The 26336-nt window shown below is 36.5% G+C and overlaps 1 protein-coding gene across 1 annotated transcript; it reads right to left on the bottom strand.

Annotated features, from left to right (window-relative positions):
• Positions 1-6590: 6590 nt before the first annotated feature.
• On the bottom strand, positions 6591-24482 carry LOC113110391 (sodium/glucose cotransporter 1). Its single transcript, XM_026274578.1, has 15 exons — positions 24302-24482; positions 23667-23738; positions 22068-22172; positions 21578-21637; positions 21335-21439; positions 15991-16096; positions 14866-14946; positions 14568-14779; positions 13285-13420; positions 11031-11138; positions 10780-10930; positions 10509-10677; positions 9254-9469; positions 7290-7395; positions 6591-7000 (listed from the first exon to the last, which is right to left on the bottom strand). The coding sequence occupies exons 1-15, from the start codon at positions 24434-24436 to the stop codon at positions 6786-6788; spliced, it is 1977 nt and encodes a 658-aa protein (XP_026130363.1). The 5' UTR covers positions 24437-24482; the 3' UTR covers positions 6591-6785.
• Positions 24483-26336: the final 1854 nt, after the last annotated feature.

Raw genomic sequence — 26336 nt, 5'->3', positions numbered from 1 at the left:
GACCACTTAAATCCTGGAAGAGTTCACTTTTGTTATTCTTTTTTGACCGAATGACAAAGTGTCACTTGATTTTATCTTCCACATGCTTGCACTGCACCAACCCGATCAGAAACAATGGTTTTGCTTTTAGCCGCAAGTGTAAACATGCTTATTAGGCTTGAATTTGAGATTTACTAATGACTAAAGATGATTTCTTTGATGCTGAATCGTCATTCTTGGGTGTATCACCAGGTAAACTGCCTGAATTTCTGCCAATATCTTTTAGTTCACGTGATAACCATGCTATTTTTTAGAGACCTGCTGCAACACATTGCAAAGCTGAAGGATCAATCATTAACCAATCACGGCTTGAACATTTTCAGGTTCAGGTAGTAGATGCATGTCTTGTAATATCATGATAGACTACCTCTTGTTCAGCAGCCAGATCTCAATGTCAGTTATAAAATCTAACAGCGAAATTGCCTATTTTTATGTTCTACTCTCTTTTATTCCAGACAGTGATTACTTTTAAAGGTGCACAGATTTTGGCTTTGGCTTTATCAGCTCAGATCATATGGCACAAGATCTGGTTGAGAAAGACAACTTTGGCTTAATAAACTCAGATCATATGGCACAAGATCTGGTTGAGAAAGACAACTTTGGCTTTATCAACTCCTCAACAATCCCTCTGAAATTCCCAAGAGTCATATCTCATCACAGCCATGAACATTTATCAGAAGATGTAAGGTCTTATAGTCATAAACACCCAACCTTCTGCACGGCCTTCATCTTGTTCACTTAACTATACTATTGTAAATCAATCATACAATTTAACTCCTGCATATCACAATTTATGGTCAATTTATGGTATGACGTCTCTATTTATGGCATCTCTGCCAGAACATTTACATAATCAAAAACAGCAAGATTATATTGACAAAAGAGCTGGTGACTAATGGGTTTTTCAGAAACTGAGCCAAGATATTATTTACATTTACATTTAGCAGACGCTTTTATCCAAAGCGACTTACAAATGAGGACAATAGAAACAATCTATTGTCATTTTTTTATAATAAATAAAAAGAAGGGAATTAAGAATTCTAAAAAATACTAATATAATCAGAAGTGACTTTACAGTATGTTCTTAATGTCCATTCTTGGCCTTATTGTGCTCAGTTCATTGGAAAAAAGATTAATAGTAATCTTCCATCAACAAGCTCTGACCCAAAACAAGTTATGCAGGCGATGTTATGTAGGCTGAAAAGGCTAATGAATTTGTTAGTTTCATGCAGTTCTGAAAAACTTTTAAAACAACATTTACAAAATGTCTTGTATTGTATGCCATCAAGTAAAATACCAAACTTTCCTTTCATCATTAATACATTGTGAGTGAACGCATCTTAATCATTGTTATTATGATCATCATTATTAGTGCTGAAACTCCATTGTAATTGTCAGGATGTTTATTATTAATACCTTTTTTGCAGTAAAACGGATTTTACAGACCAAACCGTAAGCCCTGGTGCTACAGTGATTGAAAATGCAAAATCGCTCATAATTCATAGACCAGATCGTTCATCATATCGTTACAATCCTTAACTCTAAAGGTGGCGCTATAAGAGTAAAATACATAGAAATGCCTATAAGCCTAACCTGATTTTACCAAGTGAGACATGTTCCTGGGTCAACATTGTTGTTGACCCTGGAACAACATTGTGATTAACCAATCAGATTTGAAGAACCAGTTTATAGATTTTGTGAAGTTTATGCTTAAAATCAGTGTTTGGTGCTTGTACATCAGTGTCATTCATCTATCATTTCCTCTGATTTTAGGGATTACTCATGGTTAAGGTTAGGTTTAGGTGTAGGGATATGGTTAAGAATATATTTTTGGAGTAAAATGTTGTTCCAGGGTCAACAAAATATGTTGACCTAGGAACACATCGAACTTGGCAAAATCAGGACGTGCTGCCTATAACTACTCAACCATTAGTCCATTTGACTTGAAAATTGTCTTAAACTGTTTTTGTCAAAATTGCCATGAGTGACAATCTCAAAAAACATAGCCACCATCGGCTAATGAAGGAGCACCTATTAGACAAGGTTAATGCAAGCTGATTGGAACAAAACTCAGTGGGCCTGTTTTTCTCAGGCAGCAAGGAAGTCGACCGGAAGTTGAAGTCGGCCGCGTGCCGCCATCTTGTAGAAGAACTTCACTTGCGTTAGCATCCCATTGACTCCCATTAATTTTGGCGTCACTTTGACAGCGAATAACTTTACATCTGAGGCGTTTAAAGACTCCATTTGTCCATTATTCATTTCTAAAGATACGCGACAATGTATAAAGGGCTCCATTACCTTCTATGTTACATTATTGCCCCGTTAATTTTAAAAAGGCGTATGGCTATATATACCCACACACAGGGCCTAAAACGAACACTCGCCAAGCGCCAAATGCGAGTTAAAATCTGCGTTAGTGAGTCCATGTAACAGTGTCAGTCACCAGTTGGCAGGTACAAAGTTGGGAAAAAATCAGATATGTGTCAGATCCGCATCATATGCATTATGTTTTAAAAAGACAGCGCTGATTTTAAAGTGAAACCTAGTCTGTCAGTGATGTAAATCAAAGAATAAAAGAAAAAGAGTCACTGTTCTAGTCACTGATTAACTTTTTTTAAAGCTTGAATAAAGATTGATATGTATAGTTTATGCATCTATAATATGTGAAGCAGGCACGTGCACACATAGACATCAAAGGGGGCTTGAGCACCTGCCCTTTTTATTCCTGGAGAGAAAGTGCCCTTTTTTCTGAGGTGTTTTTTTTTTTTTTTATAATATATATTCCTGTTTGCGCACAGCTTCCATGTCAAACAAATATATTTATTGAAGAATAGTATATCTAAATATCAGGTCAGGAGTTCTGAAGAGCTCATTGAGAACCGTTTCTGTCAGACGCGTCTGATTCGTCGAGAACCGAGGAGCTGATGATACTGCGCATGCGTGATTCAGTGTGAAGCAGACTGACTCACAGCTCGTCTGAACCGAACTGATTCTTTTGGTGATTGATTCTGAACTGATTATGTGCTAATGTTATAAGCGCGGGTAAACTGAAGGCTTGAATTAAGGGCAGTCATCGCTAATGACATTACATCGAGCGCAAAAGAACTGGTGAACCGTTTTTTTTTTCAACTGGTTTATTTGATCGAATTGTCCGAAAGAACCGGTTCACTTGAGCACCTGCTCCTTTGCCCCAAAAGTGCCCTTTTGTCAAAGCAAAATTTCCTCGAATTTTTTTTTTTTGTAATAACATACCCTTTTGTGAATGCCTGCCAACGCCCAATCATAATATTATTAAAATTTATTAATAATAATTTAGTCGTAAATAAAATGACCAATATGATGACCTTTCACCTGACCGGGAAAATTTCTCAGGCCACGCGCATTTTTAATTGTATTTTCAGAACCGTGGCAGCTGGTAAGTGGTGTTTCATTCTCAGCGAAGTGATTTTGATGTTTATTTACTTATTATTATTTTACAAGAACGATGTGATGTGAGAACATGCTGTGTGTAGCATGTAGTACTAACACTAGCGTGCTGTTTGAGGGAGAAAGGTTTCACAGGCATCGAGGGGTCTGGTCTTTTTTATGTTATTTGACTAAACTTTTATTATATTACAGTACTTATTTATTTTTTAACACGTTGAGTGCCTTAAAAATAATTATCACAACACTGGTAAGGCTTATTCAGATTTTCTCATTCTCTGAATTATCATTATAAAATTTCAGGAATTAATTTTATAGTTATATTTTAAATGTGACGCAAATATTTTTTTTCTACAATAGCAACAGTGTTTACAACAGAAAGACCACTTTAGCCTGTAAACTCAATAATATCTCTCTGGAAATAAATGTAAAAATATCAATGTCAATAAAAAAATGCATGATATACCTGACATCATAGTGCACTGTGAAGGATATGAATAACAAATGTAGCCTGTCATTTGTTTACATTGCAAAGGTGTTCAATTTTAGACAATAACAACTACAACAGTAATAATAATATTAATCACTATATTCCAGTAGATCAGTTTTTTTATGTTTTGTATCAATATTTAAGGTGGACTTATTGATTAGGTGCAAGAGTAGTAGTGATGGTTAAAATAATAGATTAATGCTGAAACAGAGAAGAAAAAGCCATCAGGTTGGTACAATTTAAGACATTTCAGTTTCTAATCCCAGAGCTATTATTATTTTAAACTTAAAATTGTCTTCTCTATTGTTTCTTTGCTTCAAAGCATTTGCTGCTGTATCAATACATAACCATCCATATCGATACGTGAATCTGCAAGGAATGCATCACAATATAATGCTGTATTGATATTTTGAACAGCGCCATTTAAAGCCTTGTTCCATGTGCCCCGTTTATACTTTGAGCACCTGCCCCTCCAAAGGTCTCTGCACGGCCCTGATGTGAAGATTGTTTTAAAATGCTTTAAATTAAAAGTTGGAATATATTTCAGAGCTTATTAAATGTTAAAAATAATGGCCTTCAATTATAATGTAATGTTAAATGGCTATAATTAATTGGGAAAATTTAGGGAACATCCACCAGTGGGACAAATAAAAAAAATAATGTAAATATGTTTAGTTATTGTAGTAGTAATAACTGCCTTTTTTCTCTTTTTTAAAAGATTTTCATGGCCGGTAAAAAAACAAAAACATTTTAGCCAGAAATTTTACCATGTCACCCGCAAGGTGTGCCAAACAGTTAATTTTAGGCCCTGCACACCTATAAATCTGAAATGAAAATCCAAAACTTAATGAAAGTAGGTTTAGATGATTCAAAGAATGTATGCAATGTTTAATAGAAATCAGACCAAAGTTGGCGCGACAACAGCTAAAAGTGTTTAAAGAATGTTAAGGACAGGGTTAACATGTGATACATGAAACATTCATATGCCAATCCCATCGATGACTGATTATATGTTGATAAATGTTTTGGCAGAAAAAAATAAATAAATTATGTAACACTCCTAAAACATCCCTTTTTAGAAACCTTGCCATTAAAGTTTATGACATGGAGAAATGTAACCCGGCCAAATAGAGGACATAAACTCATTAAAGAGAAATTGATCTTACTCCAAAAACACCTGTTAACCTTGAAATTAAAAGAATAAAAAATGCGTTAATTTGTATGTATTTTAAATACCAGTAAATATAACTAAACAAACAAACATTATGAACACTATAGACTAATATACACTCCACAACATATCCTTTAAATTTAACGCTATTACAGAACATGAATGAAAAATAAGTAGCTATTATGAATTATAAAATAAAACACAAACTATTGTGGCATTCATTATAAACAATACTCAAATTTCAAGGTAAAATCTATTTATTTAAAGCAAAACTGAAACAGCTCTGGACTCACCAGACTCACTAATTCGACAAAAGTTTCAAAAATTTTTTTGCCTTGTAACATTTGCTTGTTAACCTATTATTCGTTCTTTCTGGTCCTCAAATCTGATTGGCTGAGAGCGTTTTCCAGAACTCCAACCATTTCACAGTTTGTAATACTCTGCTTGCAGCATTTCTCACAGCGAGTGTCATGAGCAGCACAAAGGCAGGACTCTAATACGCAATGAAGTTGTATAAAATAAAATGTTATGAGACTTTGCCCTCAGCCAAAACTATTTGCTTTTTTATAACTAAACTGTTTGTGTCAAAGAATGTAGTTTTAAAAATTTCTTAGGGGAGAATCTACTTGTATGGACTTCAAATACACACTTTGTTAATAAGGATAATGTTTATTTGAGAATTTGCTCCAGGGCTCAGATTTTTTCCAAAAATGTAATCTGGATCAAATTAATCCGGATTTGGAAAACCCATATTTTGCTATCCAGGATCACCTGATCAATCTTACTTTTATGCCAGTTTTTTAAAGGATCATTAGATTGGATCACTGTTCAGGATTACCATATCCTGTTTACCTGAGCCTTAAATGGAACCAACAGTGTAGCCCAGTGGCTTAGCAAAGAACAACAGGTACATAGGCAAAATACTGGTGCTACAGATAGCCAGTGTTTGTTTTAACTGTAAAAAACAGAAACACTGTAAAACACAGAAACATTTTACATTCCTTGTTTTGCTATATTGTTAAATAACAATAACAAAAACAATACTATCCAATAGTCAAATATCAGTGATTCATGTACTTTTGCAATGCACAGATATCTAACACTGGATCATTCATAAAGAAATGACGAAGACATTTTTTTTTTGCCTCATTTGTTTGATTGGGCTTTCTCTGTTTATTTTCAGGACTTCTGAAAAATCTCAAGAAATCTGATGTTTCGTGTCATATTTATGCAGACATATAGAAAACTGTAAAGGGTTCGCAAACTTTCAGTCAATACTGTGTGAGTGTATAAATAATATACAACAAACACAAACACATAAAAACTAAAACTCTGTATCTTTTTTACAATAAAGACAGAAAATATTACATTATAGAGTACATGATATACACCATGGTAAATATATATATATATTAATGTTATTACATAAAATATATTTGTATATACTTTTCATTTAAATATATATATTACTTACAATAAAATAAAAACGTGGCAAGTAGTAAGATATTGTAAGGAAGTATTGATTGTTCCAAGATAAAGTTTTGTAACTTCTTACAATCAGATTAAATATGTTTAGCTTGTTGTTACTGATAAGATACAATTTCTGTCCACAGAATACAGTTCTAATATCCTTAACAGAGTTAGCTGATACTGATGTGATCTTTAGCCAAAGAAACCATGGAAGAAGACGCAGACGGTGAGGAGGATAACAGCGTTAGCGTTGACCACGTTTCTCCATAGAGGTTTCTCAGTGGTGTCCGTGAGCTTCAGATTCAACTCTGCCTCCTGTTCTTTGGTCAGTTTAGGAGCATTGCCTTGATCAAAACCGCAGAACCAGTTATAGGCCTTCTTCCAACAGCTTGGATCGCTGCGCACCTCTGTGGGGTGGAAAGACAAATGGAAACAGTTGTTGATTGTTGGTTTTTAAAAGTGTGTTTTTAAAATACATTATGTGAGTATGATTTCCACAAGTAAGGCATGTGCCTGAATCAACATCATTTGTTTTTCCTAGAACAACAATCTAATCAACTCATAATGGCCCTAACCTAGTCTCAGCATCAGACGCGACACACTCACAGTCCATTCACTGAGCTCTGTGATGCATATCACACACACAAATAGCAAGTGCTATCTTATTGTACATATTTGGGGATCATGCAGATGTACCTTCTGTTTGCATAGAGTCTGAATCCTGATCTTCAGTCCAGTCAGCTTCTTCCAGATCAATCCTCTCTTCAGTGCTGTTCCTCAAACTCCAGCAGAGCCTGTGCAGCTGTGAAACAACAAGGAGCCACAGAATGAGGGGCCGTGACAGAGAAATCGTGGTAACATCTTAATTTAACAATTAATTCTGTATAGCTACTTGCAAGTAACCCTAAACAAAAACCTAACAATATAGTAACTACATGTAGTTAAATACTTAAATACTTAAATGTATAATTACACTTAAAATAAATTGTCCTTAAAATAAACACCTTAAAATAACGTGTAACCTAAATTGCTTTTCTGTCTAAATCTGTTTTTCAATAATGTTATGCTGATGAATCGATATATCATTCTTATTACCTTATTATCAAAAGAGTGAAGTTGTAAAATACAGCTATTTTTGTATAGTAGTATATAAAAAGCTTTATAAGTTTTCGATTATTTTAATATTATTTAAAGTTTATTTATTCCTGTGATGCAAATCTGAGTTTTCAATCATTTGAATCCAGTCTTCAGTTTCACAATATCCTTCAGAAATCATTCTAATATGCTGATTTTCTGATCAAGAAACATTTACTACGATTGATGTTGAAAACATTTGCTTAATGTTTTTGTGGGAACTGTGATACACTGACATTCAGTAGATTTTCATAAAGAAATTAACGTTTTATTACGTACATTTGTATAAAAGTAAATGTAAAGACTTCTATTTCAACAGAGATTGTTCAGTGAACTTTCTATTCAACAAAGAATAAAAAATGGCTTTGAAACTCACGGTTTCCACAAAAATATCAAAAACAGATTTCAACACTGAAAATAAGAATTATTATTAATAACTGATTATTGGTTATAATTGATCAATATAGCAGAAAGCAGTAAATAAGAATCCAAGTACAAAAGAGGAGCATGATGAGCAGCAAAGTATGGCAGGGGGATCAAACCAAATGCAACAATTAGTGATTAAAGACATTTTCAGGTGATTTTGTTACAATGACAAACATAAAGTTTTGCTGCGGTACAGCCTCTAATGCAGTTTGACATTATGTCAACAAATTTCTTAATAAGGTAAACTAAAACCATTTTGCCTATTAATAACACATTTATAATTTTTGGCCAGCACAGTCTAAAGATGATGTTTCATCAAATTCAGTGAAAACTGGTATAACGCACTAGCAGAATTTTAAATAAATCAAAATGGTGGACAGGTAGTTTAGCTGATTATGGCATAATTGGTATAAATTTTCTCTGAATAATCCAAGCAATCTACTTTAACAAGACAGAACAAGAGGCAAAACCATTTAGAAGCTAATAGCATTTTTTTTTTCATCATTAACGGCTAATGGCTTCATATTAATTAATGCTTTCAAACTGATTGATTGAGAATAATTTCATTTTTACATAATATATGTGAACTGTATATATGTATTTTTATATATAAATACAAACATGCATTTATATATATACATATTTATATATATACACACACACATTGACCACAAGGTTGCGCTGCCACAAAACCTTTTGAGTACCAACAGGGTTGTCCTCTGTCTGTGTGTCAAATTTTATAACTTTACCAGAAGCTGTATTATGGGCTGGCATAGACTGTCAGAATGTAAGAAGAAAAGAAGAACGCCAATGGATCCATACATGCTTGGCCCCTAATAACTGAGCATTTCTGAAGGGTCATGTGACCCTGAAGACTGGAGTAATGACTGTTGAAACTTCAGCTTAGCTTCACAAGAATAAATTACATTATAAAATATATTCAGATACAATAGTTAGGTTAAACTGTAATATATCACAGTATTGCTATTTTTACTTTTGATCAAATGCAGTATTGTATTGAGCATAAGATACTTTTTTTAAAAAAAACAATAAATCCTAAGTATTAATAAGTTCATAGTTAAGTTGTAAGAAGGGCTTACATGTTTGTCGTCAATGGGTTTAGTCATGAGGGAGATGGTCACTATCACTGTGCAGGACAGGCCGAAGAGAATGAGGGCGAAATAGAGGTAGTGCACACCACAGATGATCTTAGGACAGTTACTGGGGCTCACACAGCTCCCCGTGCCATAGGCAAACTCAGCTATCATACGTGTCAGACCCACCAACAGACCAACAGACAACCCGTAGAAAGCACCCTGTGGGGAAACATCAACAATGTGTCAAAAGATAGAAAACTAGAGGAGTAATACTGATGACAAACGTGATGCTGGCTTGACAAAGCCAGGCCTGGACATTTGAAGTTCGATTTTACGCAAAGAAGTAATTCAAATGTTGCTAGTATGTAGTACGTATTCAAGATCCACCTATAGGAAAGGAATTTGCGCTAACCTCTGCAGAAACATCCAATTGTACCAACTGTGCATGCCCAATGATCAGGCAAGGAGCTGCCCCTAACCAAGCATATAAAACCCCTGCATTTGCTAACTTTCCTCTGTTGACATTCCCTTCTTGTGATCTCTGCACTTAAACACAGCTCAGTTGGTATTTATGCTGCTGCTCACTTGCGTGCCTTCAGGAGGACATATCGACAGAGCAGCTTCCAACAAACATGATAATATTTTATTCAGCCTTAGGTTAGTTGTGATTGCATCCTGAGCCACCCATTCTATCTTTTGTCTTAAGGCTGTCTGCCTAATGTCTTACCTGCTCCTCTTTTTTTTCAGCAGTTTTTCGTGGGTATGTTGCTACCTAAATCTAAGTCTCAAGGGCCTGCCCATCTGCATGTGGCACACTGATTGCAGGAAACTTATTTCTAAGCAACGCCTCTCTCACTGGCTCAAGGAAGCCATCTCTTTGCCAAATTAATTTAAGGGAGTGCAGCCTCCAGGTGGCCTCAGAGCTCACTCCACTAGGGGAATAGTGGCATTGTGGGCTCTGTTTAAAAGGGTTTCCTTGCAGGACATTTGTGCAGCTGAAAAACTGGGCCTCTCCATATAAGCCTGGGTGGTCCAGTCCTTACCTGCCGTTGGGCACACGTTCCTGTCTGTCAAGCCAGAATAGCTGGAATTGGATGCTTCTGCAGAGGTCAGGCACAGATGCTTTTACCATAGTTTACCATATGTTGGCATGATTCAGCCCATTGTCAAGCCAATGATCTACAGTCAAATTTAGATTTTGAACTTAAAATAGCAAAACGGAAACAACATTTCTACTGTGAAATGTGATTAAACTTACTGCTTCATTGACTCGCTTCCAAAAAATTGCAAGGATGAAAACAGCTGCAATAGGCGGAGCCAGATAACTAGTGATGGACTGAGTGTATTCAAAGAGCTGCCCGCTCTGACCCGACTGAACGATGGGGATCCACGCGATACTCACGCCGATCAGAAACAGCATGAACACCCTACACACATGAACACAAGCCTGTCAGAGCATATTCACCTCAGTGTCTGCTCATAAGATCATAAAACCAATATCCAACACAAACAAACAGACACAAACACACCTCCCTGCAATCATGAGTTCCTTTTCCTTGGCTTTGGGGCGAATCTTGGTGTAAATGTCCATGGTGAAGAGTGTGCTGGAACTGTTAAAGATTGAAGTGAGTGAACTCATCAGAGAGGCCAGCATGACGGACAACATCAACCCTCTGAGACCTTCAGAAACACACACAGCAGTTTAGAGCCATATCACCAAACAGATCAGTCTACTAGAGATGTAAAAAGACAGAAATAAAAATATCTGATTCTTCTTTACCGTTTGGCATCAGATCCAACACTAGTTTTGGATAAGCAATGTTACTGCAGCCCACACTGGTGCCACAGTAGTAGTCACACTCTTTTGGATCCACACATGCGATCTCATCTGACACAAACCAACACAAACATTAATTTCACTAATCGTCTTTGACCCCTCACTGACCTTCTGATGCATATTGGATACAAAAATGTCACAAAATTGCTACTTTTGGAATTTGTCAGAATGACTTATCATACCGGTTAGTCTACCATATCTATATTCTGCTGTAATTGTTATGCAATCATGAATTTTAGATTTGCGCTCCCCGAAATATCATACAAAACCAGTGTTTTTTTTACTATTATTTGTATACTAAAACATCATTTCAGCATTATTAGCATTTTAATTAATATAAATTAATTACATTTATAATAAAAAAAAAGTTGGGAATCAGTGTTATTTTAGTATACTATCTGTAATTTTTGTTAACATTTTGAATTTGTTTTTATTTTTATATTTCATTTTCATTTTAGTTGAACTTTTAGGGCTATATAATACACACGGCGCAATGCGACGCAAGGTGCAGCGCAAGTGTATTTGCTAGTTTCGGTCCAGTGCCACGTCATTTAATTAGCAAATGCATTTGCGCTTATTTTTGCGCCCATGGGCTTGCCGGTCTAAAAAAGAGGTGTGTTTGGGCGCATTGCTATTTTAAGGAGCGGAAAATAGACAGCGCCATAGACCAACTCAAACCTGGTCTAAAGTCTGGCGCAATGTTTTTTCTTTGTTATTTAAAGAACATACACACTGCTTATTAAACACAGGGATATTAAAATTAAATATTCAAAATTAAAGGATTGCAATGCATAAGATTTTTTTGTAGGCTAAATATATATATATATATATATATATATATATATATATATATATATAAATGGCTACATGTCATAATGGATAGTCATCACATGTATCAGAATTAGGCTATTTGCTCACACACGAGCAGCTCCGTTTCATCTTCTTTCATTCTGTCTTTGCGCTTGCCAAATTCCGCCATGTAAATAGCAAATCTGTCATGGCACGAGCGCAGCTGGCTCTTAAAGGGAATGGAAGAAGAGACTCTGATTTGTTTGTTGCACGTTATGCCCAAAAAACACCCATTACTTATTAAGAGAATAGGGACAACCCGTTTAAGCCATGCACGCCAACCGTTTATCCGTTGTTAAAATAGCAAAAGTGGATTAGGACACGACCTGAGTGCACCTGCGCTGTGTGCTTTAAACTTTGCGTTTAGATCGTTAAAATAGGGCCCTTTGTGTTTTTGTTGTGTGCTTTTGCCATTTTTATTTATTTTGTTTTTATTTCTATTTAGTATTTTTTTGTAACATAGTATTTTAACTTGGTCGGTGTACTTTTGTGTCCATTAATTTTTCATTTTTTAACCCAGAAATGAAATACAGAAAATGCTGTCTCTTCTTTGTATTTCATTAAAAATAATACAATTGATATAAAGCTTGCTTTTTAATGTATATAAATGTTCAATTAAATTTTTAACTTTTTTAAAGTGTCTCTTTACAGATGCTATAAGCACCCTCTCACACTACTGATGTGTCTACCAGCTTGCTTTATGAAAACCATTGGCTTCATTATTTTTATAATCTTAATAATTTATCATGCTTAAAAAAATGTATGAAATACTCATTACATATTTCTTTGCTCTTAACTGCATCCAGGGCAGGTTCTACTGGCTAGAGAGGATGAAACATAAGAAACAAAATGACAACAAATGTTCTTTTTTTTTTGTCATGGTAAATTATTATTATTTTTTTAAAACTGAAACTTAGTTTTTTTAAGTGTAAGTTTTTATTTAATTGTATTAATTTAAGATTTAATTTTTTTTTTTATTGTAGTTCATTTGATATTATTTCAGATTTAGTATAATTTACACACACACACACACACACAAATAGTTTCAGTCTTAGTTAAAAAACAACAACGCTTCAAACAAATTAAACTGCCGATGGTTGCTTAAAGTGTAAATCAGACACTCTACCTGTCTAAGTAGGCAGTTGTTAGCTAATATAAGTGGCTAGCAATTTCTATGAGAAATAAGGGGAGCAGACTTTATGCAAAACTCCAGTTCTCTGAAACTATGATCACTGTCTATCAATCAGATCAATCAGTTAAAATTCAGTCAACATATCTGTTCACAAGTAAACAATATTTCATCGTTTTATCACCCTTCTTACCAAGGATGGTGCCAGTTTTTCCTCACCTGTATACAGCACTCTGCTGATCATGCCAGGGAAAACCATGAGGAACATGGGCAGAAGTTTGAGGTAACCACACAGGATACATCCTGCTTTCACATGAGACAGGTTCTTGGCAGACAGACAGCGCTGCACAATCACCTAAAACAAGATGGAGAGTTTGTGTGAATAACCCAGTGCTCACAGTTGGTAAGTTTAGTTATTAGCTCGTTTACACGGACAAGTGTAGTCAAAGTGCTCCTGGGTGCTTCAACAGCAAACTTTGAGCGCAAAATTCCTCTAATAGAGCAATTTCTCTAAAAGAGGGGATTGTGTATTACACACCATGCCTTTCCGAACATGTCCTTCTGGCTGCAGTTTGTACATCTCACCCTCTGACAGGCACGATTGCTGTGCCCAAACTAATGCAGCTTCTGTAGATGGTCTCTGTCCTTAATGCGAGGACATCGCAATCGACACATCAGACTCACAGCTTGTTTTTAGCTGCTTCCTGTCCTGTCCATTCTACTTCTGGGTGCTGCTATAGACATCTCAACATCATTCTGCTTACTGAGACAGGATCTCAAACTTAACCTGAAACTCTACTGGAGAGCATGTGTGGTTGGAGAAGTCTGAGCCTGACGCTGAGATGGCAGAGGCCTGAGTGGAACCTTCTCCATCAGGCTTCTCCACCCTGTCCTGAGCACTCTTGATTGGATGATTTGTTCTAGGAGAATGAGCTCACTGTTGACTGTTTCCACCCCAGTTTTTTCTTCCTGGATGTGCACTATGAGCTGATGAAAGTGGCTACCTGCAGAGATGTGGCATTGGGACAATGCTATCCTTCCTCCAAGAGGGCCTGGTCAGGCACCTATCTCTCAAGCTGTGCGTGGCCGTTATAGCAGTTGTCATGACACTGTGGGTGGCAGATCGGTGGGGAACATGATCTGACTATTAGATTCCTGAAAATTTTGTGGAGGTTAATCCACCATGCCTCATCCCATTTTGTCAGCTTGGTTGAAAGTTTTACTGAGCAAATATCAAGAACAATACCCATAGATAACTATAACGATAACTATATTAGTATCCCCACCAGTGCACTTTGATGTTCGGTTTACCATAAGGGTACGCCACAGTTTTGTCGTCTGACACTTTAAAGTCAAGTGAATTCTGACTGATTGTCAATGTTTTGTTCTTCGGCTGACAAAAAAATAAAATAAAAAATTCTTAAAATTACAATATTGTTCCTCTGTGTTGTTATCATTATAGTTGTGGTGTGGTGTGGTGTGTATAGTAAATGTACCAGTACCTGGTCAGCGCACCAGTACCAGGTGGCCTGGATAGTAAGACCAAAGACCATTCCAGGCCAGGGCAGATCACCAGTGAGGGGGTCTCTGAAGATGTGGAAGGAGTCTGCGCGAGGAGTGTAGCACTCTTCACTGATGTTCACACCCACCACTGACGGGATCGCAGTCATGTATCTTTCTTTGAAGTTCTCATAGCCTCCCACCTCATTGAACGCTGAAAGAAAACAGTTGATTGTTGAATTAAGTAAACACTGAGAAGTGTCCAAAGTGTTTAAATTTCGAAAACATGAACAGACGTACCAAAGCCCATAAGGATGAAAGATCCAATAACCATGATGAGGGTTTGCAGTGTGTCGGTGTAGATGACTGCAGCTAGACCACCTGTCGAAGAAACAGAAGGTCTATCAATGAAAATCAACTGAGCAACTGAAAAAGATAAAGTTCTTAGAAATGTACTCTTCATGTTCATGTTGCTTTCATTTTTTTTTTTTATTGTTTATAATATTGTCAAGAATGTTTTTCAGTTTAATGGTCTTAACAAATTTAATGTGGGGTCACCATAAATTTGAGTTTTTATAAAAAATTTATTTAATAACATTTATAACATTTTCCGTACTTTAATGTTTTTTCAATATATTTTTCAAATGTATGAAGTTAAAGCTTCATCATTCCTGATTACAAATACATTTAAATCCATGACATTCCAGTTAACATCCAATTAAATGACTTAAAAAAAGTTATCATTTAAGCTTGTTTTCACACTTCCATGATTAGTTGCATTCCAAATAAAAGTTCAAAAACAAATTCTATGTATTTACATGCATGTAAATAAATGTAAATAGTTTACAAATATATACATGCATGTGTTTGTATTTATATCTACATAATAAATATACAAAGTATGCACAAATATATTATGTAAACCAAAACTTTTATTTTGGAAAAGGTTAATCGCGATTCATCATTTGACTAGTTAAGACCATATATAAGATATATAAGAGGCATATATATATATATATATATATATATATATATATATATATATATATATATATATATATATATATATATATATATATATATAAAATATGAGTGGCATATATTTATTTTTCCACAAGCGTGAACTAAACTTGCCTTGTCATAAAATATAAAATTATCTGATATTTTAAGAGACTTTGACCTTTACCCACAGTAATGAGGCTCTGCAGTGGTCCTGTATGATATCATTTCATGTTTTTTTTTTTCCTGCACATTGTACTTGTTGTTCGCACCACATGACTTTGGATTGGCATGACTTTTGGATTTTTGAAAATGAACAAGAAAGTATGCATGAATGTATGTATAAAGTGAGAGTGAACCACTAATGTAGAATATGTAACAGTGCAATGTATCAGTTTAAAGTGTGGAGTATTTCAGTCAACTGACCTGTTACTGTATAAAGAGATGTAATGAGCAGCAGAATAACAACAGCCAGGTAAATGTTTAGTCCCAGAGCCTGGTTGATGAAAATGGCTCCTGAATAAATGTCCGCCTGAGAGGTAAAAAAATAAAATAAAACAAGGAGATTTTCTCAAAGGCAATTTAGGAGTAACATTCACATAAGTACAGTATTTTCCACATTATAAGGCGCACTTAAAAGCCTTTCATTTTCTAAACTACTAATCCGGAGCGCCTTATGTATGGATCAAGGCGCTCTGTCAAAATTTTGACATTGCCTTTAGCAAAGCTCCATCTAATGGATGCATAACGCAAACCCGTTCAAACGTTTGACTGCAGTATCTTCTATTCTATGCGCCTTATAATCCGGTGCGCCCTATATATGAAAACAGTTCTAAAATAGGCCATTCATTGAAGGTGCACCTTATAATCAGGTGCGCCTTACAGTGCGGAAAATACGGTACTTAATGCCCTTACTGGACTAAGGGAAAGCAAGCCTTCCTGTTTCGACTGTGAAGGAGGTTGAAACTGAGCAATCTCCAGTATTTGATTATTGAACTGGGGATTAATTACTTCTGGTAAAAAGACAGGGTTTGGCCAAAGTGACACCCCTGTGCCCTCTGGTTTCCAACAGAGAGTGTTGTTGTTAACAGATGGAGCATATAATTCCCCAACCCTTTTTGCAGTGCAAATGGCCAGGAGGAAAGCTATCTTAAGAGACAAAGCTTTAAGATTTGTGTTAGCCAATGCTTCATACGGGGGCTTAATGAGAGAGTCTAATACTAGAGTCCCAACTTGGTGCCCGCAGAGTGCGATTTGGACAGAGATGACAAACCCCTTTCAAAACCTGGCATACCGAGGCATAGACTTTGATCGTGCTAGCCGCTTTGCCTTGCCTGTGCAAAAAAACAAAGAACAAGAGGCATGGAACAGGTTATTGGATCAACATTTGTGTCCAAACCATTCTGAAAAAAAAAATCCATTTAATGTCATAGTTAGCACAAGAATATAGGGCTCTAGCATTGTTTAGAGTCTCCTCTAACTGCTGAGGGATGGGTTCTCCAGGGGTAGCTGACACGGGTGAGCCCAAATAAGCTGAATCATCTCTGAAAACCATGCTCTTGCTGGCCAATGTGGAGCAACTAGCAAAATCATGTAGAACCTTCCCTGATCCTCCGAAGAGCTTGACATATTAGGGGAAAGGGGGGAAAGTATACAATAAGTCTGTCAGCCACTCAGAGCATCCAGGCCCAAATTGCTGTCCTGTACTTTGAGAGAGTACCATCTTGGGCAATGGGCTGTTTCCAGGGATGCGAAAAGATCTACCTGGGCTGTCCCTTATCGAGCCCAAATTTGGGCTTTCACCTCTGTGTGTAGCTGGCACTCCCCTTGGTAGATGCCCTGGTCCTGGACAGAATGTCGGCTGCTCTGTTCGCTGAACCCAGAATGTTGATTGCTCTTAGCGAGGACAAATGTAGACATGCCCATGTTAATAGATCTGTTGCCACCTGAAAGCATCTTAGCAATCTCTTTCCTCCTTGCTGATTTATGTGGTAAGCTACAGAGGTACCGCCCGTTCTTATCAGCATATGTTTATAGCAAATAATCGGTTATAGGCTTCCAGAGCAAGGTGAACAGCCCTCAGTTCTAGCACATTTATGTGGTCTGATGAACAAGGGGGGCCTTCTCAAACGGCTCACCAACCTGTCAGTGATGCATCGGTTGTGATTACTGATCTCCTGTGGGCAATATTGCCCAGTGGGGCTCAGCTGTGAAGTAAACTCCTATTCCTCCAGGGAATTAAGGATCACATGCATGCCTTTCACACACACAGCTTCTTCTCCCGGTTCTCTATCAGATGAAGATGAAAAGAGTTGAACCACCATTGTATAGGGTGTGCCCTTAACAGACCTAAGGGAATTACTATCAATGCCGCTGCTATTATGCCTAATAGCTTCAGGACTTTGTTGGCTGACACAAACTTCCTAGTCTAGAATTGATTTATTGCTTTCTTCAGGCTCTCTATTCTCCGAGGAGTAAGACATACCTCCATTGTCAAGAAATTGAACTGTAGACCTAGGAAATCCACCTCCTGTTTGTGCTTGAGACTGCTCTTCTTCCAATTCACAGTGAACCCCAGGAACTGAATCCTGTTCTGAATCACCTGTTCTTGGGCGGGAGCACAAATTACCCAATTGTCCAGATATGGCAGGATCTTGATCCCATGTAACTGAAGAGGAGCCAGGGCAGCTGCAACCAACCGAGTGAAGATTCTTGGTGCTAATGACAGGCCGAATGGTAGAACCCTGAACTGAAAGGCTTGGCCTTGAAAAGCAAAGTGGAGGAAGGGCCTGTGCACTGGGCATGAACATGAATTGGAAAAGGAAAATAGATAAATAGATACATTTTAGATCCAGAGAAGTGAATAATTCTCCTGCACGTATAGACTGCCTTACAAAAATATATATTTTTTTCAATGGAAGATCTTTCAAGTATTGGTTGAGTCCCCGAGGTCTAGAATGGAATGATGACCGCCATCTTCTTTGGCACTATGAAATATGTTGAATAAAATCCGTTTTGCTGTGCGCTGAATGGCACCTTTAAAATTGATCCTTTTCTATCTCTTCTACCAATACGGACTTCAGTAGTGGGTCCCCGACAACAGTCATTCGGACTGAAAAGGGTGGATGGTGTCCACCCTGGTGTCGTCAAAATTGCAGTCTGTATACTTGAGCTATGGTGGATAAAACTCATGGATCTGAGACTATTTTTTCCCAACTAGCCCACAAAAGTTTGGAGAAACTGTCGACTGCTGGCTCCTGATCCCTATGCAGGTCCATCTTTGCCTGCATACCTCCGTGAACTTCCCTGTTTGTTTCCCCCACAGGCCTGAGATTTCCTTTGGGAATATGTGGCAGGATTCTGCCCTTGTGCACAAAAGCTCTGCCCTTGAACAACAGCTGAATTACTACCCATTTGCCTAGTCCAAGCAGGTTGTTGCATCCGCTTGGATTCTTTATACTTCTACCTGGAGGTTGTGGGAGGTTTATGACAGGCTCGCTGAACAGTTTCCCACATTGTGATAGAGCGTTCTGCCCTATTCAGCACTTCTTCAGAGTTTGAATGAAAGACCTGAGAAGGCATCACTGGCAAATTCATTAGCTCACATCTTATGGTGTCAGGTTTGTGGCAGCTGAAAAGTTGCTGAAGACATTGCCTACCCCACATCACGTATCAGTTGAGAGTGGGCGGCCAAAGCTGAATCAACAAGGTTCCTTGGGCAAGGTAATCTTGGGCATATGCTCTTATTGTTTTTCAAAATGCTGTTAGCAAAATAGCCAAAACATTGCCTGTATGGGCTGTACATGCAGCAGCATTAAATGACCATGAAACCAGGTGGTCAGTTTTGGCACAGTCTTTCCTGGGAAAGTGAGGGTTATTGGAAGCACGGACGGGGCCTAAGGCAGTCCATGCAGTTATCACTCGTTCTACTGGTGCAATGTGGCCTAGTCCAGTTTCTGTAGGATAACGGGCATTGGCCAACCATCTACAGCCTGAATTAGACTGTAGCTTTTGAGACGGTTTTTTCCTAGCCTTTCCTAGCTGCCTTCCCATACACACCCAACAGGAGCAGGATCAGGCAATGGAGACTGCAGGCTAACGATCTTGGCTGCACTAATTGCCTTAATTATAAGGGTATTTTAAGGAAACTCCTCTTTCAGTCTTAATTCATCATCAACTTCTGAGTCTGAATGAGTTCCCTCACATTGGCTCCCTTCTCCTGACTGTTGTGTATCATCAAAGAAAGAGTGGGGAGCCTTAAATGATAACACATCAGCATTCTTTGCAGGGCTGTGCAAAAAATTGAATGCGATTTTCATGCACGTCTCGTCAGTAAAGGCGCTCCTGTAATTAGAAGTACATCTCCAGCACATGCGTTCAGATCAGGGTTGCCAGGTTTTCAAAACAAATCCTGCCCACTTGCTTCTCAAAACTAGTCCAAAACTAGCCCAATCGCGTTTCCAGGAGGTTCCCTGAAAAAAATTGTGTCTCGTGGTTAAATTACACATATTTAGTCAGGGTTGCCATGGTAAAATTCTCATTTTAAGGGCTAAACATCATGATATTGATATTGGGGTCACTTCAACCAGTGGACATGAAAAACAACGCGAACTTGGCAACACTGGTTCAGGTGGAGCGGCATTAACTACACAGAGCCATAATCCACCTTTCAAAATTGACAATTTGTTAATCTCTAGGTAGTGTGTTTGTAGTGTTGCAGTGCAGGGATTATCCACATCTTCTTTCAAATGAGCAACCCCCAAGCATGAAGGACATTCCCTTTGCCCATCACAAGGGTCCATTGCTTAGTGACAAAACCTGCAGCACTGAGAAACCATAATACTCCTGGCGCAGTAGGTAAGCCACACACAAAACACTGGCTGAGAACAGCAGTGAAATACATAAATCCAAAGATTTGCACCACTATGTGAACTTACTTAGCAGGCCCTATCAATCCCAACAACTGCAAACAGTGATATAGGATATGAGAAACTATACAATACTCACTAATTTTGCAAAGAAAAATATATTCAATATCCACTCTGAAAAACAAATCAGAATAATCCTAATTTAACTGCTAGTATATATAACTAGCCTTATGAACAATAATGCAGTGATAGTAAATTCTACTAACTGCAATTCAGCAGAAAAAAAACCCCACCACAATTCGCAGGGACCCAAGCCACCTGGTGAAGAATTGAATGATGAAATATAAATTAGATATTTCTTACCAGTACCAGGTCTGCTAAGGCAAGATACGGAAAGAGAATGAGCCGGAAGTAAAACCCACTTTTATACGTATGGGAGTCCCGACTCCGGGGTCATGGGCATGACTTTGTTTACATAAGGTCTCGAGAGAAGGCGTTAGTGACGGTTAGAGTGAGGTCGAAACAAAATAGAGGTGTGGTGCAAATGTATGACATCACAGCAGTTTCAAATTGACTATCAGACTATAACCAGTGTTTAGTGAAGATCTAATGTAAACAACACTGGACAGAGAGCATCATATCAAAATGAATTATATTCCAGCAATAACTACCTTGTATTTTTTTTTTATTACAAATAGTCCATGTTGTCTGCATTCATAATAATTCTGAATGATTTATAAAAAATGCTGTTTAAAATCACTTTCAATTGAGTGTAGCATGATACACTAGTGATGGTATGTCACAGTATCCCAAGTATTGTGTCAGCTACCTCTCAAAGCACCATGCAATTATCATGTGATACCCATATTTTCTGTAAGGGTTGACACAGATTTTGGACTCACAGAGATTTTGGTGAAAACATAGAGAAACAAGGAGAGCACGGAGAGGTAGATACGGATCCGCTGCCCACCGAAGCGTTTCTTCAAGTACTCTGGCATGGTCACGACCTGCAGATAAAGAGAATAAAGGGTCATAAAAATTATAACGCATAGATAAAGTGGTTGGCACATTCATGTTGTGTAAGTCAGCAATATTTGAAAAGTTTGTTCTTCAATGCTGTTTAAGAGAAAGAAATGTAAGCATACCCCAGCTTTTATATAGATGGGCACGAAGAGCCATCCCAGAAAAAGCACAACAACAAGAGCCTGAGGAAACAAATGAAAAGAGAAAATCGGTTTGATAATTTCTAGACATGTTCTCATCAGTGTTACTGTCACCACTAACTAAATTTAAAGCTATTATTTTTTATTTGAAACTTTAATAAAATACAATTTAAGATGACAAATGTAAACTTAAGAAACAGAAATGTTTCCTTTGGCAACTGAAATAAAATAAGTTGTTGAAATGCTTAATGACTAAAACGAAAACTCAAAAATATAATATATAAATAAATAAATGAAGCTAAATAGTAATATAAAAAATATTTAAAGAATATTATTTTTTATTTTGAATGATATAGTTAAAAATAGTAGGCTAAAACATGAAATCTTACCACATACCAAAACTATTAAATATTATAAATAAATTTAGGTTTTAATTTAAATTTTTAGGTTTAGTTATTTTTTTTTAACATACATTCCACTCAAATCCTCCAATAGCAATCCCAGCAGCAGCTCCAGTTCCTGCTATTCCCACAAAATGCACACTTCCGATGTTACTTGCAAAGATAGAGGCTCCAATCTGGGGGGGTTCAAGAACATTTTAAACTGCATATCAGTTCATTAGAAATGCATAACCAGTATAATACAAAAGCCACTGCATTTGAATGCATGCTTTTCAGCATTCAAAATTATATATTAAGTGCAAAAAATGTCCAATAAAAATTACACACACTTTAACATCTACAATTTTTTTATGTACTTTGTTATGTAAATTAAAACTAATTCACTGAGTGCATTTAAAAAGTACAGCAGCATATATAAACTCTTGACCAAAATAATTTTAATACATTAAAATAAAAATGAGTGATATGATTTGACAGAACTACTTGTAGAATTTGTAGAGCAATCTAGTTATACCTTTATTAAAGGAAAGTACATTTTGAATATTCCATGAGGAAATGACCCCTTTAAGAATTCCTTTAAAGGTACAAATTTTACTAAGGCAGTTGATCAAATTATATTTCTAATACAAAATGCATTTGCATATTTTATAGCTGTTTTGTAAATATGTGGGTGAAATAATATACTTTATAAAATATATTAAAATGTTTAAAAAATGTTTTAGATCTTTTGAAAAGCAGGCTTGAGCAAATGTTCATTACATAAATATCTAAAATATATTGTAGTAGGTCTAATATATTGTAGTTATAATATATATGGTCATAAATAAGATACATATACTTTAAATCCATTAAAAGCTAAATTATGTTATGTCCTTATACAAAGTTTATGTAAAATATTCTTTAAATAAGAGTAAAATAAATATGTTTCCTGTAAATACACAAAAATGTCACAAAAAGAATTAACTAAGCATATATTTCTTACCAAAGTACTTCTATTAAAATCAAATTCAATACACTTTTAATGTACTTTTAAAGTTAGCAATTTGGGAGTACAGTTGTACTATAAATATGCCATGTGAGTTTTTAATATGGAGTAGTTCTTTTTCACCTGGGTATTAACTCTGTCTACTGATTGACTATATCTGGCAATCACCATAAGCTATAAAAACCACTGCTTCTACACAGCCTGAGGTGTAACCCAAACAATAACAGCTGGATCAATAAACTTCATAATAACAAATGAAACCCTTCAAGATGTGATATAAGGTGATAACTTTAGCTTTGACCAAAGCTTGACAGCTCCATAAAACTTGCATGAGCAAAGCATATCAGTACTTTCAGCTGTAATGAATTGTGGGTCGCATCTGGCATCAGTGCATTATGGCCCCATAAAAGATTTCATTCACCCTAACATGATATAAAGGTTCTGAAATTGAGGGGCAGTTTGGGTCGTTATCATGTCATATCTGTGATAATGTGAAATCACTCGTCATGCTTTCGACAGATACATAATCAGCACAGATACAAATGCATATCACATTTGGCACACTGATTGATTGAAGTAGTATATTATCGAGCAATGTCATTTTGTCGATGTCCATCACATTATGAGTACAAAATTAAATGTTTTTAAGGTTAAAAGCACAGTAATTTTCCATCTATTTACTTACCGGCCACCACACCATACTCCTGCCAGCCAGGAAAAATCCTCCTACTGTGGCTCGATTGGCCCGTACCATTGCCTTTGGACAGAAAGAGACATTAAATTCAGTTCTAGATGCATTAAAAACTAAACAAAATTGTTTGTAACTTTATGTATGAAATCATAGCTACAGGATCAGACATATTGCATGATAACAAATCACATTTGGTTGATGGATTGGTGTTCAGTTCAGTTGTTTTTTGTTAGATTAAATATGTTTGAATTTTCTCAAGAGGTCTTTAAATGATGTGGACTTCGGATGGGCAAATACAGGTAGAAAACTATGGTGTTAACAAGGAATCCCAGAAATGTCAATAACCTCAATAAGACTATTTTTAGTTTCAAACCGATCGAAGTATCATTAATAGTTACATATGAAGAAATATATTTAAAAAAACATGATTGGAACAATTAATAAAATTATATTATATTATTATAGCTTTCTGCTAAATCCATTTTCATCATCATTCTGTCTTCAGACTTATCTTATAAAGCCATTTATATATACTTTACATTTAAATGTTGATGCAAGGTTTCATAAACAATTCACAAGTCTTCAATCTACAATCTTTTTCATGTGGATGGAAGTTACTGAGCACTTACCCATACTCCCACTGCCAGAACCACCAGAAAATATATAACTATCACTGAGATGTCTGCTGGATTGTTAATATGTATGGTTACGTTTTTCCTGTTCTCATTGCGAGTCCAAGAGAATCCAAAATATTCTTCACCCATTTTGCTGATGTTTGATCAGACGCTCACCTGCAGGTGTGTGACTCACTGTATGTGCATTCAATTATATATGTGCCTCTAGAGATGGGTGTGACCTTCTCAGAGTTAATTATGAAAGTGTGTTTGTGACTAGAGAGTTGTCAAAAAATCTGATATTGAAAATCATTAATGATTAACATGTATAGCAGATGTATTACAAGAGACTGGGTTCGAGTTAGAGGACATTTCAGCAGCCACATCACCTGCATCTTAATTATTGGGTTTCAGGGAGTCAACTAAAGTGATAGTTCACAAAAATGAAACAAGCCATATGTATGTGATTTTATATGACTTTCAGACAAATTCAATTGGAGTTGGATTGTAGAGTGGTAAGACTTAAATAATCTTATTTTAAATACAAAGAAGAGGATCCGAAGAGATTCTTTTTCGAAACCAGATTAGTAGGCAAACACCAATAATTATACATGAAGTATCAATTAAGCAAGTATAGAGTATTTGTCAATACAATTTGATATTGTGTATAGCAGAGACTGTTCAAGTGCATTTCAATAAATTAGAGTGTTGTGGAAAAGTTCCTTTATTTCAATAATTTAACTCAAACTCTGAAACTCGTGTATTAAATTCAATGCAAGTCTCTTTTAACTGTGATGATTTTGGCTCATATTATACAAAACCCCACCAATTCTCTATCTCAACAAATTAGAATACTTCATAAGACCAATAAAAAAAGACTTTCTGGAATCTATGTTAATTTACTGTACATGTACTCAATACTTGGTAGGAGCTCCTTTTTCTTTAATTACTGCCTCAATTCGACATGGCATGGAGGTGATCAGTTAGTGGCACTGCTGAGGTAAGCACAGGGTTCTTTGACAATGGCCTTCAGCTCATCTGCATTGTTTTGGTCTCTTGTTTCTCATTTTCCTCTTGACAATACCCCATAGATTATCTATTTGGTTCAGGTATGGTGAGCTTGCTGGCCAGTCAAGCACACCAACAACATGGTCTTTTAACCAACTTTTGGTAGTGTGGGCAGGTGGCAAATCCTGCTGGAAAATGAAATCAGAATCTTCAAAAAGCTGGTCAGCAGAAGGAAGCATGAAGTGGATTCAAAATTTCTTGGTAAGCAGGTGCAGTGGTTTCCAAAAAGCACAACGAACCAACACCAGCAGATGACATTAAACCCCAAATCATGTCAGACTGTGGAAACTTAACACTGGACATCAAGCAACTTGGGCTATAGCCCAGTTCTTCTTTTCCTTAGCCCAGGTAAGATGCCTCTGACGTTGTCTTGTGGTTCAGCAAATTCCTTGACACATCCGTGTGTGGTGGCTCTGTATGCCTTGACCCCAGCCTCAGTTCATTCCTTGTGAAGTTCACTCAAATTCTTGAATCGATTTTGCTTGACAATCCTCATAAGGTTGCGGTTCTCTTGGTTGATTGTGCATCTTTTTCTTCTACACTTTTTCCTCCCATCAAACTTTCTGTTATCATGCTTGGATACAGCACTCTGTGAACAGCCAGCTTCTTTACCAATGAATGTTTGTTGCTTACCCTTTTTGTGAAGGGTGTCAATGATCAATGTCAGTCTTCCCCATGATTGTGTAGCCTGGTGAACCAAACTGAGAGACCATTTTGAAGACTCAGGAAACCTTTGCATGTGTTTTGAGCTGATTAGCTGATTGGCATGTCACCATATTCTAATTTGTTGAATATTGTTTTTGTTAAATGTGATCCAAAATCCTCACAATTAAAAGAACCAAAGAATTAAACTACTTCAGTCTGTGTGCACTGAATTGATTTAATACACAAGTTTCACAATTTGAATTGAATTACTGATTAAATGAACTTTTCCAAGACATTCTAATTTGCACCTGTATTTTATGTGTATACTTATGTATGT

This window comes from Carassius auratus, chromosome 10 (genome assembly GCF_003368295.1).
Source record: "Carassius auratus strain Wakin chromosome 10, ASM336829v1, whole genome shotgun sequence".
Classification (NCBI taxonomy): Eukaryota; Metazoa; Chordata; class Actinopteri; order Cypriniformes; family Cyprinidae; genus Carassius; species Carassius auratus.
The sequence above is the reverse complement of the archived record's forward strand: the minus strand, read 5'-3'. Positions and strand labels throughout refer to the sequence as shown.